Here is a 16,096-nt window from a genome sequence, read left to right as displayed (position 1 = left end):
TAAAATTGTGTACTTTTATTTTTTTATGATTTTAATTGTGTGCTTTTTATTTTTTTAAGTTTAAGTTGTAACTTTGTTTTAATGTTGTGTGTTTTTTAATAAAATGTGTTTGTTTTTTTAATTGAATTGAGTTGAAATTAAAAAAAAATGAAATTGAATGAATAGTAATTTAAGGAACGGTTAAGGAACGGTTAAGGAACGAGGGTTGCAGGTTCCGTTCCTTAGTTAAGGAATGGAGTAAAAAAGTACAGTGGGGCCCTCAAATAGTGGTTTAAGGAACGGTTTAGGAACGGTATAGGAACAGCGTTGTGGATGGCCTTAGGCCGATTTTATGACAAAATCAATGTCGGATTAGGTAGATGATCAACATTTATTAATGCAAAATAAAAAACAAAATGCCTAAAAAATATAAAAAAAAAACAATTCTGTGAGGGATTGTGAGCGCCTAAGTCCACGTCACTTTTTCTGAAATCTCCTATTCTCGATCTCCTTCTCTACTGTGTCTTTCCAATTGACAATTCCGATGTTACTTACTCGTATCTCAAATTTACTATCTCCTTCATTCCTCTCTTATCAAAATAATAAATATGTCAAATACTTTGATTTACTCTTATCAAAATATCTCCTTCTCTATTGTGTTTTATGTGTTGGTGTGCTTGAGGCCCTCTTTTTCGAGTCTAGGGTTGCTGAGAGACTAGACTCAGATACTCCATACAAGAGATTCTCATTTTGTATATCTCCACAAATAATCGAAAAATCCATATTATATTGATAACTATGCCCCCCGGATAAATGACAAGATTTAGTGACAATGGGGAAAATTCAATTTCAGAGAAATTATGGAGGAAGAATGAATAATCAGGTAGTAAGCGTTGGAGCCTTAGAGGATGCATAAGAGCATCCGCAACGCGTCTCTTATCTGTCTCGGAGATCAGCTCGTCCCGGAGGGACGGCTGGCGAGACAGCTCACCACGCACCAGCGCCACGTGGCGCGCTCAGGTTCGTCCGTGACTCCCACTCGCCGGCCCGCGAGTGGGCGTCGTTTTTATCTGATTTTGTTTTTATTTTTTTAAAAAATTCAGGAAAAATTAAAAAAAATATTAAAAAAATCCCAAAAAATATACTAGCCGTTTATAGCCATTTTATTGCAAATTTTTAAATATTTTTATATTTTTTTAAGCCCCCAATCACTTCAATAAATATCAAATCATTCCCACAAATTAATCCACTATAAAAAAAACTCTCTGTTTTCACTCAAACACTCTACATTCTTCATCTCAAAACATTATTCTTCTCCCAAATTTAATTCATTCGTGGATCCATTTGAGCAAATGTGTCGAATAAAAAAAAGCAAACACCCTGAATTTTCAAGTATCGTTAGAATCCACAGACTAAAACTTCGTCGGAGCTCTCTCCCAAATTCGAAATAAAATCTTTCACCTCCCCAAGTCTATCGCTGTGAATTTTTGTTGCCTCAAGCTTTGATCCCACGGAATAAGACGTCGCAACTGATGATATCTTCTTCTGCTTCTTTGAATTTTGAGATTTTGAATTTAGAGAGAGTGAACGGAAGATTTTAAATTATGTATTTTTTAATTTTTTAGGATTTTATTAATGTGGATTTTTTTATTTTTTTATAATTTTAAGTTGTAATTTTATTTTATTTAATGAAGTGTGTTTTTATTAATTGAATTTGTTGGAAATAAAAATAAAAAATGAAATTGAATGAATAGTTAAGAGATGAGATGCTTAAGAGATGGATGGTTGCGGCTGTTGTCTCTTAGTTAAGAGATGGGGTGAAAAGTACAAAGTACATTGGGCCCATGAATAGTTAAGTGATGAAACGGTTAAGAGACTGATAATAGACAGCGTTACGGATGACCTAATACTCAGACCCGAGAAAAAAATTGCAGTGCATAAAAACAGAGCTGTTCTCAGATAAAAGAAAGATCGACGGAGAGGGACTAAATGAGAAAAATCGGCGCAGGTATTCCATGTGAATTGAATTTGAGAGAAACATCATTCGATACTGTACTTAGAAAAGGGAAATATTGATTCGATAAAGAATGGAGTGGTATTGTGCCTTGTGGATTGATAAGTAAATCAGATTTTGTCAAGAAAATTTCTAGCGCAAAGTTGAGAGAGAAACTGCAGAAAAAAACTGAAAGAGAAAATGAGAGATTTGATCATACGAGAGGCGCTCACGCTGGGCACAAATTTTTTGTATTTTGATTAGAGGAATTGACGATAAATTTATTTTCAGAGGGGTGAAGGAGATTGATGAAATTAATGAATAACATTGGAATTGTCAATTGAAAAGAAACGGCGGAGAAGGAGATAGAGAAAAGGAGAAAATAAGAAGGAAAAAGTGACGTGGAATTAGGAGCTCACAATCCCTCACAATTGTTTCTCAGCATATCATTTCTCCATAAGAAATGCTTTATTTACCTTTATTTTCTCTAAATGCAAAAAGTTGCCCTTTTCTCTAGTTGGTGAAGTGAAACTGATGGTGATTAACTTATTGGGAATTGTAATCAATGTAAATTTGAAGGATTATAATAATAAGCTAATCAGCATTAGTAAATAACAAAGTAAATCATGGATGGAAAAGAGGTGGCCAAAATGGAGCCCGCACGAATAAGGATCATAATTTTTCAATATCTAAATATTTATGGGAAAAAGGTAAAATTAGTATGGAGTATTTTTTATCCATGCATACTAATAAGTGGTACTACTAATTAGCGGTCCCATATTCACATTATTGAGATTTCCATTTTTTTAGCCAATAGTCAATGTTGATAGACTCAATCAAGCAAGAATTGTATGGAAAAGAAGGCCAATAAATAATCAGCCTAAATGATGATAATTTGACTAAAAACTAAACCCAATATGATTGTGCATCCTAACAATATTTATCACTATCGACAAAAAACTACTAACAATTAAAAATTTAATACCTATTGTTTCGTCCGTTCATTCAAAAATCATAATTCAAACTATTTCATTTGATAGAATCATAATCCCTGTTCAATCTCAAAACTAGTTAAACGATTAAATGAGAAGCTATTCAAATTCCATGCTGTCAACTCATTTTTATTCAATTTGATAAATGTTATATGAGGTTATAACTGCATGAGCTGGGGACATGCATACTTCCATTAAAACAAATTTTCATTCTCATAATAATAAATTTTATTTTAACTCTTTCTAATATAGTACTACTCCATATTGTATCTTCGCTTCCCGCCACAAAACTTTGAAAAGTGGGTTTCTATATTTCTTTCTTTTGTCTATTATTTTTAAATGCTCTGAATTTTATACTGAATTTAGTGGCTATGATATTGTATCAGATAATAGTAGTAGTATTATTTTCTGAGGAAAGAATGTGGGGCTTATATTTATCACAATAAATAGCTAAGAGAAGATGAAATTTATGTTGCATGAAATTTTAATTGTATTAAAAAGCTCCTATTAATTACCCGATAAATTAATTGATTTTTAATTTAACAATTTGATAAAAAATAGTACTCCAGTATCATAAACATATACACCTTAAACACCTCCAACTATTATACCAAGATTATATGACTAGTAATTTTACAAAGAGTATTTCTTGTCAAACATCTTCTATTCGAACATGGCAGAAAATAATCCCAGTGGCAAAATAGAGTAATAGACCCATATTCTTGAATCCAAACCAGTTCACTAGCAACAAACAACTCTATCGAGAGCTCAAGCCACCACAAACTGCTCAAATGAGAGAGCGGAAAAATGAGAATTACTCGGTCCAAAACTTCACAAACGAAGAGATGATAGACTTCACTAATGCCAGGAGCAGATTACTTTCAGGTTGAGGAGATTTCCTTGCTGCACTATCCCAAGTTTGACTGCCAACAAATACATAAAACATGGAGATGTTGGGAAGCGGCGAAAGCATTTAGAGACGAATAGTATGGGAAAATAGGAAAGACTTACAGATTGATTCTGTCCAGTGTGGGATTGTTTCCTTTTGCCAAGCTGTTATCATTTCGACCTCTGGATTTTCCGACAACTGCAGTGGAGTCCTCGGAGATCAACGTTTTGCAAGAACCGCTGGCCTGCAGGAGATAAGGTAGTTTAAGTGACAATACATCAGAGGCACAGTTTCAAGCTTGAGCTAACTTGCAGTTTATATTATTCATTGCAAGAATAGAGAACCAAGAACACATCCTTACTTAAAAAATCATCATGTCGTACTGTATATAAACATCGGTCGTACCTTAGCGACATCAGGCAATGAATCCTTGGATTCAAGCTCTCCACTGCTACCTGTATCCAGCTCATTGGGTTTGGATAGGGATGTATGTTTGGCATTTTCCAATGATGGGCCTTGAAGATTTAGTACCACTTTTGCATCCCTGTTTTCACCATTTGCTTCCACTGTTGAATCTGGATGCCTATTGTCATCACCTTTCTTACTGACAAAACTAGAAGAGCTCTGGGTAAATGTCTTCTTTTCTTGCTCCATTCCCTTATCTTCAAGCGTTTCAGCTGCCTCTTGTACTTTACTGGATTCTTCAGCCATTTTGTCAATTGTTGTAGGTACAGGCCTCAATGGAAATGTTTCCACCACTATTTCGGAGTTAGTATGAGATCTAAAAGATGGAGACGATTCTACAGTTTCAGCTTCGCGTTTCTCTTGATTCAGAGACTTGATTGCTGTGGGCTCATTATTAATTCTTTCCCCAAATTCTTTTTCCTTGAAATCTGTGTGCTCATTCTTAACGCGATACTGCTCGTAACTAAGCATTTGACCCGCTCGACCCTCATCAATATTGTTGTTATGATCAGCCACCAAGAATCCCTTCACAATAATTTCCTCAAGTTTGTGACTTTTCGTTTGAGGTGAGTTTGAAACCTCTTCCACACTTTTTTCTCGATAATGACTAGGTACATGACAGCTTTCACATATTCGATCAGAACCTCCATTTTGCTCAGCCAACTTGTAATATTCACTGAAAGCTGTAACATTTTCTGCACTCGAAAATTGAATATCGTTGGGTGTAATGTGCGTTACCACATCACCGCTATCTGATACTGACAAGTCGACAGTTGGTTCCATTGAGATAGATCCTAATGGATGCTGTTCCAATAATCCGGAAAGGCCATGTTCTTCTTGAGACACTTTAGGAGGGGCTAAGACTCGATTTTCTTGAATAATCTCTCGAACAATCTCCCTGACTGTATAAAAAGAACCACCAACTTCCTTGTGTGTCAGGTTGAGGGATGGGAAATTTCCATCATTTGAATTCTGATATCTGAAAAGCAATCCAAGTTTAATATATACTTGAGTATGATGAGGAAAAATGGGAATCAATCCACCATCTTTGAAAATTTTAACTTTAAAAATATGTTATGTGGTCGACTCTCAAGTCTCCCCAAACAAAACCAGAGTTAAACATTTTGATTTATCGAGCCCTATCAACTGGTCAAACACTGCTTCTGTGGCGCTAAAATCTTTTCGGGAGTAATAATTTTTCCTACACATTTCTGCAAGTAATAGCAATTACTTTTAGACCCCATCAATAAGGTGAGATAAAGGAAAAAGAACATCAGAGAGAGAGAGAGAGATGGAGAGAGAGAGACCTAGTAATTACAGATTGATTTCCACAAAGAAAACAAAAAAAAAAACTCATACTAGAAATAATAGAACGAAAAAGGCAGTAGGATGGGTATTTGACTGTTTATTAAACTTACAGAGATGACAGTATTGAACATATATATGATCCAAAAACTACAAAATAACATTCAACATGAGATATTAAAAAAGTAGCACATATTCTCTCTTTGAGTTTGAACCTTGTTGCCAAATGTGGGCTGTGTTAGCCTGTGCTCCTAAATTATGCTTGCTTTTCACTCATCATTTATTTCACAGCTTAAATTGTCCACATCGAATATTAAGGGCCTGATAAGTCATTTTGAAGAGTTTCTAATTGCCCTGAAAATGTCTAAAACAACACATAAAAAAGACAGAAGGGGCATATGGAAAGAACAAAGTATGCTGATACTTACTTCTTTATAAAAGACTCAGCTATCAGCTTCCTCTCCTCTTTTGACCGTCTAACCCGTGTCTTCTTCCCACCAGAGTCATTGCTGGAGGCAAGAGCAAATGCTTGCCCAGCCCAGCCAACCTTGACGGCTTGCATGGCTTAGACACACACAGCAAAGCCAGAGAGTAAAATCTGATGAATGTAACGCGAGGGTCTGATTAATGATAATCTTTACAATAAAGACACGATGAATACGAAGCACATATACCCTCAAAAATTACAGAAACTTCATTTCTCCACAGATGGCGCCTTCCTACTTATACAATGCAATAAGTCTAGAAGAGGAAGTCTACATCCAACAACTACTCATGCTTCAATTATTCGGCGGCAAATAGGGAAACAATCAAGTACATTGACAAAGCTCAAACCACGCCCAATGAGCCATATGCACAATGTGAAGAATCTAAACCACCAGCGCAAAATAGAATAAAATGAAAAAAGAAAAAGAAGCCAACAGATTAAAACAAATCGAGTGAATAAGATAGCACGAAATAAACAAGAACAAATATACCTTAAAAAAGCATCTAAAGCGAGATATGCAAAAATGAAGCTCAATTCAATCCTGAAAAATAACAAAATCAACATAACAAGAATCTCAGTGTTTGCATTTGTTCTTCTCTTCCCCACATTTCGACTAATTTAAGCATATTCGCAGAGAAATTCCACCAAAAATGGGAATGCTATGAAACATTAATCACCAAAGGAAAAAAAAAAGCATAAAAAATCAGTCGAAAACAGTACAAGAAGATGAAGAACGAAGAGGTGAGCTAAGCAGGTGCCTAGATTTCAACAGGAGATGGAGAAAATGCGAGCCAAGATTGAAGAAAACGATCGAAATTAGCAAGTTGAGAAAGTTTACCGGGAAAGAGTAGATTTGTGGGTTTTGGAAAATCGGGGGAGGGACTGAGTGTGAAATAATAAACCCTACCAACTGTTTATCATTTTAATGTTTAAAATAAGATAATGTCCTTGAATAACATAATGTATTAATTAAATACTCCTAAGTCCTATGTCCTAACATAATGTTCTTGAATAATTCGTAATTATTGTAATATGCAGATGGGTTTCTTCTTCTTCTTCGGGTGGATCAATAGAGTCCATTTTTCTTTTCTTAATTCTCAAACTTAAAGATAGGGGAAAATAGTATGACTCGAATAATTGTCCAAAATTATTGTTTTTTAACCATATACTATTAGTTCTTATTTATTACGACAAGTCTTGTAAAAATAGATTATACCATAAACATTTGTATTTGAATCCAAAATTCGAGATAGGGTTAGTATTTGAATCCAAAATTCGAGATAAGGTTTATCTGAATCTACCATTATTTGGATCTCCTACTATATGAATTACCATTACATTATTTTTTTCATTTAGGTGAATCCACATAATTTTATACGGAGTATTAGGCTATATAAAAAATTACTAACTGTAAAGTATAAACTAATCTTATTGAAAATTCAGCTAATAATATTGAGATTTTGTAAATTTTAATTTGTCATGTGTAGTGTTAAATTTGTCTTTTGGGATTAGTGTTGCAACATTTTATGTACTAGTAGTATTTAATTAAATAGGCTTGTTATAGTAATGCAATTAACAATAAATCTCATGAACAGAGCATTTCAAAAAGTCCTAATATAGCTTAATATTAACCTAATCAAGATACCAAATGTCAACATCTTTCAGAAAATCATCTCAAATTTCATAGCTGGATATATCAGATGTGGAACAAAGAATAGCAAAGAAAACTATCGAAATTAGCTAGAATTCAACATAATCTAGGTCCAAATTTTCCGCATATTGCTGATCCACGACAGTTTCAATGACTGGTCGAGCAGCTTGATCCTGTGCAACTGGAAAATTCCAGAAGGAATCTGAATTCTCAAATATGATGTAAAATGCAACCAGTGATGCCAGAAACAGCCCCAACAGTAGCATGTAGATTTGCCAATCTGCAAGTAGAAGCAAAACAACGCTAAGACGGTCGATGACCCATGATCATTTCAGAGAGAAGGGAGATGGAGGAGAATCAAATAGAGGGACCTTTCCAATCAGCAGGAACAGTGAGCTTCGTCGCCATCACTCCCCACTCTTTAGAAGTGGTAAGTACTACCCTGCAACGCCAAAGCAGTTGAGTTACTAAGTGGAACGAGTGACCCTACAGCGAAAAAACTATGTTTGGCAGGTTTAGAGAAGATATTGGCTATCATGATTTATGTCTTATTGCAAAAGCCACAGGTATAAACAATGCATGTTATATTCTCTTTTTCTAAAGCTTACCTTTCACTAGGACAAAACTCCAATGATGTAATTTCGGAACCCAGGTGTTGCCTCTTACTCCAGTGGTGGATCCCCATATTTTTCACTTCGATAACACATATATCTCCATCCTTGCTCCCACTAAGTTAAAAAGAGTGACAGAATTTTCTTAAAGGTAGAATAATTCATACCAATTTTAAAATGAACGAGGAAAAAGATCTGATGTCATTACACATGCAACCGTGAAAAACTCAAAACAGTGAAGTTCAGGTCTCACTAAATCTATATGAACCATGAGATATCCACTATGAAACAGTTCCCAATTGAGCAAGTTCCAGTAAAGTCAAAGAAATCTCAATAGGGTATTGATTGTTCACCACATTATGGCTTTGACCTTTGTGCACTAAGCTGCCCCTAAAACTAATGAAGTATATTTGTGTCTACATAAACAAAACTTTCAAATTTGGAATACTTCCGTGCATCCTTCCACAGAGCACATTAATACGGTAGTTGCGTTCAATGTATATAACGAATAGCACCAAGAAAGAATATAAAAGGAAATTTAGAGAGTGGCTGAACACTTACAGAGCAAGATATTTTCCGTCCAAACTAATAGACATTATCGCAGCTGGTTTTCTAAGTAACCTCTTGTGCCCAATTTTTTTCCACGTGCTTATATCATAAACAGCAGTAAGTGGTTTATTTCCTGCACCAAGGACATCGCGCATCAAGAAAAACTTTACGGGCCTTCAGCTGAATAAATCATACCAATTGACTGCTTTCGCTATGGATGAAAGATACTACCATACCTCGTTGAACAGAGCAAAATAAAAATGGTTTTGTCCCATCTTTAGAAAACCGGCAGAGTTCAATCTTCTCGTCCTGCAACACGAGCCAAATTAGAACCTCAATTCATAGTATTTGATGCATAGAACTTATGGATAAACAAATCGTACAGAGTTCCGGGTCAAAGTTGTAACTGGAGTGCCATCACTTGTGTTCCATATTATCGCTGAACCATCAGCTGAGGTTGTAGCTAAAAACTCTGAGTCTAAACTGCAAAAGAGTGATACCAAAATTCAGCATTAAATTATCCATCAAACACTTTAAATAGCTTGAAAATAATCCATATAACCATAGAAGAATAAGAAGAGAACCACATGAAAGATTAAAATTGGATAGTTAAAATGCAAACATGCAGAATAATTAGTAACATAAATGTAATGTCAAGAGCTCCTTCCAAAATCCTAGTAAGAGAATTTTTGTACTTTTTATGAGCCTCATAAAAAGCTTATGCATTTCCAGATAGTTGTCTGCTAACAAAGTAACGTAAAATACACAACCTGCCCATCGTAAAGATGGACCTGATAACCAAAATTGCAGAGTCAAAACAGGCAAAGCACCATGTATACATGAGAGTCCGAATACGTTTGCTATAGGAATGGAAAGAAAACAAAAGGCAACTTTGGCCCTTGCACACAATGAGATTCTAAATTGTTTGTGTTAAGCACGTGTTCATGTCCCAAGAGTATAGAACAAGCTAAACAATTATGCAAAATTATCTAAAAAGTAAGTTAGAAAACAACTCAATACTCAATATACCTAAAATCCATGTCTTGAAATGATTTATGAGCTCTTGGTTCTTCCAAAATGGCAACCATCTTTGGCCACTCAAATAACCTAAGGCATCCATCCTTCAATTTGAAAGTAAAGTGGGAAATACAAGATAAATATATTTCAGCAAATATAAGGGCATAAACTCATATGCAGCAGTATCATGGCAGAAAGAAGCTTACAACTCCACCAGTAGCAAATCTAGTTCCATCAACACTAAAAGCCAAACATTTTTGTAGGCCAATCCCCTGCAGTAGAAGTTGTTCTTTTGAAGTAATTTTTATTTTGTCTTCCCGGCTATCCAACTCAAACAATCTGCAGATGGTGTGAAGTAGTCAGTCAATATGTAGAAAATGAGAAGCGAAGTTTTGGTAGAAGTTACGTGCATTGAAACAGGGACCTGTATCAGCTCTTCAGTTTCCAGGGGAATGGATTAAAACCAAATACTGAAAATTCTATCAACTATATATATAACTCAGTATATATATTCAAGTTCATAATCCTAAATGATTAACCTAAACTCTCAGTCGCATAACAACTCCAATTCTATTTAACGAAATAGATTACCTCGTCCACAAATTAATTATTGAAATTTAAATGACTATAAACAATTTCAAGAAAATGTATTTTTCCCGTTTTCAACAAAATACAATTGCTTACTTGCAATCACCAGCGCTAGTGGAACAAACTAATTCATCTCCAGTGGGATGCACCGCAATAATTACTGGATCATCGCCTTCTCCAAGTTCATACGTAGCCTGCACAAAATTCCAACAATAGTGAAATAAATAAGAATAATCAGCCCCCACAAATTGCGGAAACCGATAACTCCCGACAATCAGTCTTCATGATCATCATTTGCATCCTATTCCTAAAATTAATGAAATATATTCTGGAAAATAGTCGAAAATAGTAAATTAAATTAAACCTTGGGAGAGGCAGAGAGTGAAGTAGTGATAGGATCCCATGAGAAGATCACGAGAGATGACGGTTTCGATTTCCCCACTACCACCAAATGCGCGTTCTCCGGCCGCCGAATCCAGGCGGCGCACGTCACTGTCCCCTGCCCAGGAGCATCCACTCCCTCCATTTTCTTCGAGGACGCTAATTGGGGTTTGGTCCTTGGGGTTTTTGATCAATTCCAGATTTTGTTTATTGAACTGAGTGAATTTGGAAATCACCTCTCTCTCTCCACTCTCCTAGATATTCCTATTGGGCCTCCACGGTAAGGCGCACCCTTTAGCCCCACCATTTTTTTTTTCACGGCCACAATTTTTTTGTTCGAGGCATAAAAAAAAATGTCCGCCGCTATAAGATCGACACTTCCAATAGCCCCAAAATTTTTAGCCACTTTTCATTTTATTTTTTTCATTTATTTTAAATCAATTATAATTAATATTATCGGAATGTAAATAATTATAAAACGAGGTAATTGAGACCAAATATTCGTTATATTGGAAACGGTAAAATTATACAATGAACAATTAAAAAAAAACAAAATTATTTAAAGGATTTGTCTTCGAAATTACTGATGCCCCTTCTTCTTGCTACTTCTTTCTCTCTCCAAAAACGTGTACTACCTGCTACTTCTTTATCTCATTCTCCCTTCTTCCTTCTTCCTTCTCCAATCTCATCCTCTCTCTAAAAATGTCGAATTTTTTTTAAAAAAATCACCGGATCACCGCGCCGGGCGGATGAGCTATAGGCAGGAGCGCCGAACGCGCACCGGCGCGTCCTCGCCGCCTAGTCGGCGAAGGATGTTCCGCCCCAAAAAAATTGTCCGCTACAGGGCGGACGCCCAGCCCACTATAGTCAGCCGCGGTGGCCGGCGCGCCGCCCCTATAGTGGATGTCCTTACCTCTACTATGTGTATATATACTCCATATCGGAATTCGGCATGCAAGTAGGGAATCAATAAATTAGATTAAAAAAATGATGAATTCATAAAGTCAAATTATAGAATGTGTACTGTCTAGTAATATAGGTTCTAAATTATGGGCTTAGAAAATGATTTGAATTTATAAAATAAAAAGTTTTGAACATAGTGTAGATCTTATTTCTATACTATATTGGTTTTACTATAATTGATATCATGAACTATAGTCGAAATCTGGTATTTTCCAATAACCTTACAATTGGTCGGATAAATCACAAACTTTAACAATTGTATGAATTTCCTACAGTGATTATTATTTTCTATCACAAACTTTAATTTATACAATTATTAATGTTTGTGATTTATCCAACTAACTTTGAAAATCGTGGAAAATACCATATCTCGGTAATTATTCTTGGTTTTTTGACCAATTATCATTTATTTTATAATATAATAATAAATTATAAGTGTAATGAGTTAGTGAAACTTATAATGTAAACTTATTAAACCTAGTATAAATGGAATGAAAAATTACTGGCAAACAACAACAAAAAAATTGGACATTTAATGCCTGGTGTAGGATGATGGTCATTAAATAGAAAATGTTTTTTCTTTTTAGTGAGTAACATGTACTTGATTTAATAAGGTCAATTTTTTAAAAAATAAGATGAATTTCGGTGGTATCATAAAGTGTCTATTATTGAATAAAATATTATTTCCGAATGTTCAACTATAATAATTTTAATTTAATCATTGGATTTAAATGATCCTTAGAGCATTCACTCTTTGGCGAGAGCATGGATGTGGCCGGACTCATTTTTATTAATTTTTTAGTCTTTGCTCTTCCTCAAGAGCACAACACTCACATCTATGCTCTTCTGCAAGGACATGCTCAATGGTCTCATCATTCCATTATTTAATTTAAATACTTCAATTACTAAAAATACATTAAAATATAAAAATTACATAATTAAATCCTAAAAATAAAAATTACAAACTTAAAATCCTAAAAAATAAAAATTACATAATTAAAATCTTAAAAAATAAAAATTACATAATTAAAATCCTACAAATTAAAAATTACATAATTAAAGTCTAAAAATACCCCCATGGAAGACTAGTCCCCTGGCCCTATCCCCAATATTTTTCGGAGACACCCTATCATTGCCAAATGTGAATCAAGTTGCTCGGGAGTCATCCGAGACCTATCGGCCAAATTGAGTTGAGCCAAAAGGGTCCACAATGAGTCGTTGGGGGTTGAGGTGGCACAAAGGGAGCGAGAGCGGATGGAGTCGTGGCGCGACGACGGTTGGCCGTCGCCTTCTTCCTTCCTTGCGGCCGACGTTGGGAACTACTCGGGCCGGCGTCGGGGCTACCTAAGTTAGCTATGGCAAGCTGGCTAACCACCTCATCCTCACCGGCGTCGGATAGGGATACCGACCTCGACCGTTTGCTAGATGAGCTGGAGGAGGATGATACGCTTCCCTTATACTTCGGATGATGGCGCACCTCCTGCCAAGCGCTGAGGTACTTGAACGGTTTGTAATGTTGGGATTCGTAGGTCACCAACGCGGCACTGATGATGTCGAGCTCGCTCCTGCCGCTCCCCGCCGACCGCTCTTCCTGGAGGTAATACCCCTGAAACTTTTGGATTTCTTCGTTGGCTCTGAAGATGACATTGCGCACCATACTCTCATTGCGATGGTTCCATCCGGGCGGTTTTCATTGTACCGGCGAGAGACGCACCACCAAAACCTATCCCTCCTTTGGTTCGTGCCAACCTCCGGATCTTTGGAGATAATCAAATAGACTTTGAATAACTGATCCATCTCCGCCGGAGTGTACGGGGTGCAGACGCCACGAGGAGTAGGAGGAGTTTGAGAGTCGCCGCTCCCTCCTGATCCGGGTTCGGGTGCCCACCCGTATCGCCCATCGGGGGCATCTTGGTCGTCCACCGGGTAAGGCCGATAGCCACCCGGAACTTGAGAACCTTGGGTTTGAGGAGGGGCCGAGAATTGCGTTTCCGGACTAGGGAATGGTTGTGAGCCGAACCATTCGTGGTTCCAACCGCAGGAGCTGGAGGGGTTTTATAAGAGTGAAAGATTGAGAATTGATAAGTGAATTTGGATGAGAATTGTATAGTGTAGTGAGAATTTTTTGTGTGGAAGTGGGGGTATATATAGATGAAAATGTGAATTTTGGGAAAAAAAAATTGAAAAATAAATTAAAAGTGGGGATAAAACGAATATAATTTATTGGGAAGTGGGAAAATATTTTTTATTTAAAAATGATTTTTTAAATTAAATTCGATTTTTTTATAAAAAAATTGAAAATACCAACGACTTTGCCATTGGCCAATCCCATCGCACCACGTCAGCCTGCTCAGCGGCACGGACGTGCTCGATGTATCGATCAGAGCTATGCCAGCGGCAAGAGCACAACAGCGGCAGAGGAATGCCGTGCCAGCGGCACGGACGCCGTCCTCCGCATCGAGCACCGATGCGGATGGTCTAAGAGCATCCACATCCATGCTCTTTGGCAAGAGCATAAATGTGGGCCTGGATCCACTTTTATTAATTTTTTACTCCATGCTCTTCCCAAGAGCACAACACCAACATTCATTCTATTATTCAATTTAAATAAAAACATTTCCACAATATTAAAATGTATTAAAAATACCCGGAATACTATTACAAATTACAAAAAAAAAATTACATAATTAAAATCCTAAAAACTAAAAATTACATAATTAAAATCCTAAAAATTAAAAATTACATAATCAAAATCCTAAAAATTAAAAATTACATAATTAAATTCATAAAATTAAAAAAACCCAATACTCGTGGCCGAATTTCTCCCAAATGTGTTTGATTAGGTCTTCTTGTAGCTCAATGTGGGTTCTGGTACCGCGCATTGTGTGCCTTGTTTCGATCCGCTCGCCCACCGTCGTATGCACACCTCGGCGTGGGAGAGACCTCGCGGTTGAGCTTCCGGCTTCACCCTCGTCGTAAAAGTTAGCCGCCATCAGTCCTTCGTCACTTATAATCATGTTGTGCAAGATAATACACGTGTACATGATGTCGACGATATTCTTAACGTACTACAGTCGAGACGGGGCCTTCACAATGTTGAATCGGGCTTGAAGGACCCCAAAAGCTCTTTTGACGTCTTTCCGAGCAGACTCTTGACGCTGCGCAAAAAGAACCCATCTCGGGTCTTGCAGATTGCTGAACGTCTTCACGAAAGTTGACCACCTTGGGTAGATACCATCGACGAGATAGTAACCCATGTGGTATGCATTTCCGTTGACGGTGAAGTCGATCGTCGGTGCTACACCATTCAAGGCATCATTGAATAGTGGTGAAGAATAGAGCACGTTCAAGTCGTTGTTGGATCCGGCAACACCGAAATATGCATGCCAAATCCATAGGCTGTAGTCGGCGACCGCTTCAAGGATAAGCGTTGGGCTGCCGCCTTTGTGGCCGCTTAAGTATTGCCCCTCCAAGCAGTCGGGCAATTCTTCCACTTCCAATGCATGCAGTCAATGCTGCCAAGCATACCGGGAAAACCGTGGACTGTTTCGTGAATATGAAGCAACCGTTGACAATCTTCGGTGGTGGGTGCCCGAAGGAATTCCTCACCGAAAGCAGAACGAACGTCGCCGTAAAAAAATTTGAGGCATAGGATTCCAGTTGACTCACCCACATGCAAATACTTGTGGAAGAGGTCAGCTGCTTGCCTAGTAGCAAGTTGTCGGATGGCACAAGTACACTTCTGCAACGCCGAGAGACTTTGCCGACCGGTTGCGTCTCTACGTGATTGAAAGTATTCAACACGGGCGGAAAATGTGTTGACAATATGCATAAACAACCATTTCGACATGCGAAAACGGCACCGAAAGTAATATTCCGGAAACCGCGGATGGTCGGAAAAATAGTCGGCAACGAGCCTTTCGTTGGCTCCCTCCCGGTCACGAGGGATGTAGTGGCGAATTGATCTAGTTGGCCGAGGAGGAGAGGCAGGGGTAGTGGCGGTGACATAGGCCTCATAGGCGGCACGATATTGTTCATAGTATTCTTGTTCTTCGCGCTCCGCTTCCGCAATCATATTGGTGAAATCCATTTTTTAATTTTTAGAGAGGGTTTGAGTGAGAGAGGAAGATGTAGATGAGTTGTATGAAAAAATATGAATGAGAGATAATTTGATGTGAAAAATGGATGATGAATGTGTGTATTTATAGATGATTTTGAGATTTAAA

General features: G+C 37.1%; 2 protein-coding genes across 4 annotated transcripts; both read right to left on the bottom strand.

The window, feature by feature from the left end:
* Window positions 1–3,546: 3,546 nt before the first annotated feature.
* Window positions 3,547–7,050, bottom strand: LOC121752368. Of its 3 annotated transcripts, XM_042147397.1 has the most exons (6): window positions 6,949–7,046; window positions 6,601–6,651; window positions 6,052–6,221; window positions 4,259–5,297; window positions 3,976–4,097; window positions 3,547–3,887 (listed from the first exon to the last, which is right to left on the bottom strand). In XM_042147397.1, exons 3-6 carry the CDS (start codon window positions 6,183–6,185, stop codon window positions 3,779–3,781), a joined length of 1,404 nt encoding a protein of 467 aa, XP_042003331.1. In that variant the 5' UTR covers window positions 6,186–6,221; window positions 6,601–6,651; window positions 6,949–7,046; the 3' UTR covers window positions 3,547–3,778. The 3 variants fall into 3 exon arrangements, with proteins under 3 accessions (XP_042003331.1, XP_042003330.1, XP_042003332.1); XM_042147396.1 differs by lacking the exon at window positions 6,601–6,651 and having other exon boundaries at window positions 6,949–7,050; XM_042147398.1 differs by lacking the exons at window positions 6,601–6,651; window positions 6,949–7,046 and adding an exon at window positions 6,298–6,587.
* A 659-nt stretch (window positions 7,051–7,709) lies between these two features.
* LOC121753195 (SEC12-like protein 1) lies at window positions 7,710–11,179 on the bottom strand. The gene is made up of 10 exons (XM_042148400.1): window positions 10,891–11,179; window positions 10,623–10,720; window positions 10,145–10,277; window positions 9,951–10,042; window positions 9,305–9,404; window positions 9,158–9,230; window positions 8,934–9,054; window positions 8,370–8,489; window positions 8,133–8,203; window positions 7,710–8,041 (listed from the first exon to the last, which is right to left on the bottom strand). Exons 1-10 carry the CDS (start codon window positions 11,050–11,052, stop codon window positions 7,851–7,853), a joined length of 1,161 nt encoding a protein of 386 aa, XP_042004334.1. The 5' UTR covers window positions 11,053–11,179; the 3' UTR covers window positions 7,710–7,850.
* Window positions 11,180–16,096: the final 4,917 nt, after the last annotated feature.

Source organism: Salvia splendens, chromosome 10, assembly GCF_004379255.2.
Source record: "Salvia splendens isolate huo1 chromosome 10, SspV2, whole genome shotgun sequence".
Classification (NCBI taxonomy): Eukaryota; Viridiplantae; Streptophyta; class Magnoliopsida; order Lamiales; family Lamiaceae; genus Salvia; species Salvia splendens.
This window is presented reverse-complemented; position numbering and strand designations above follow the sequence as displayed.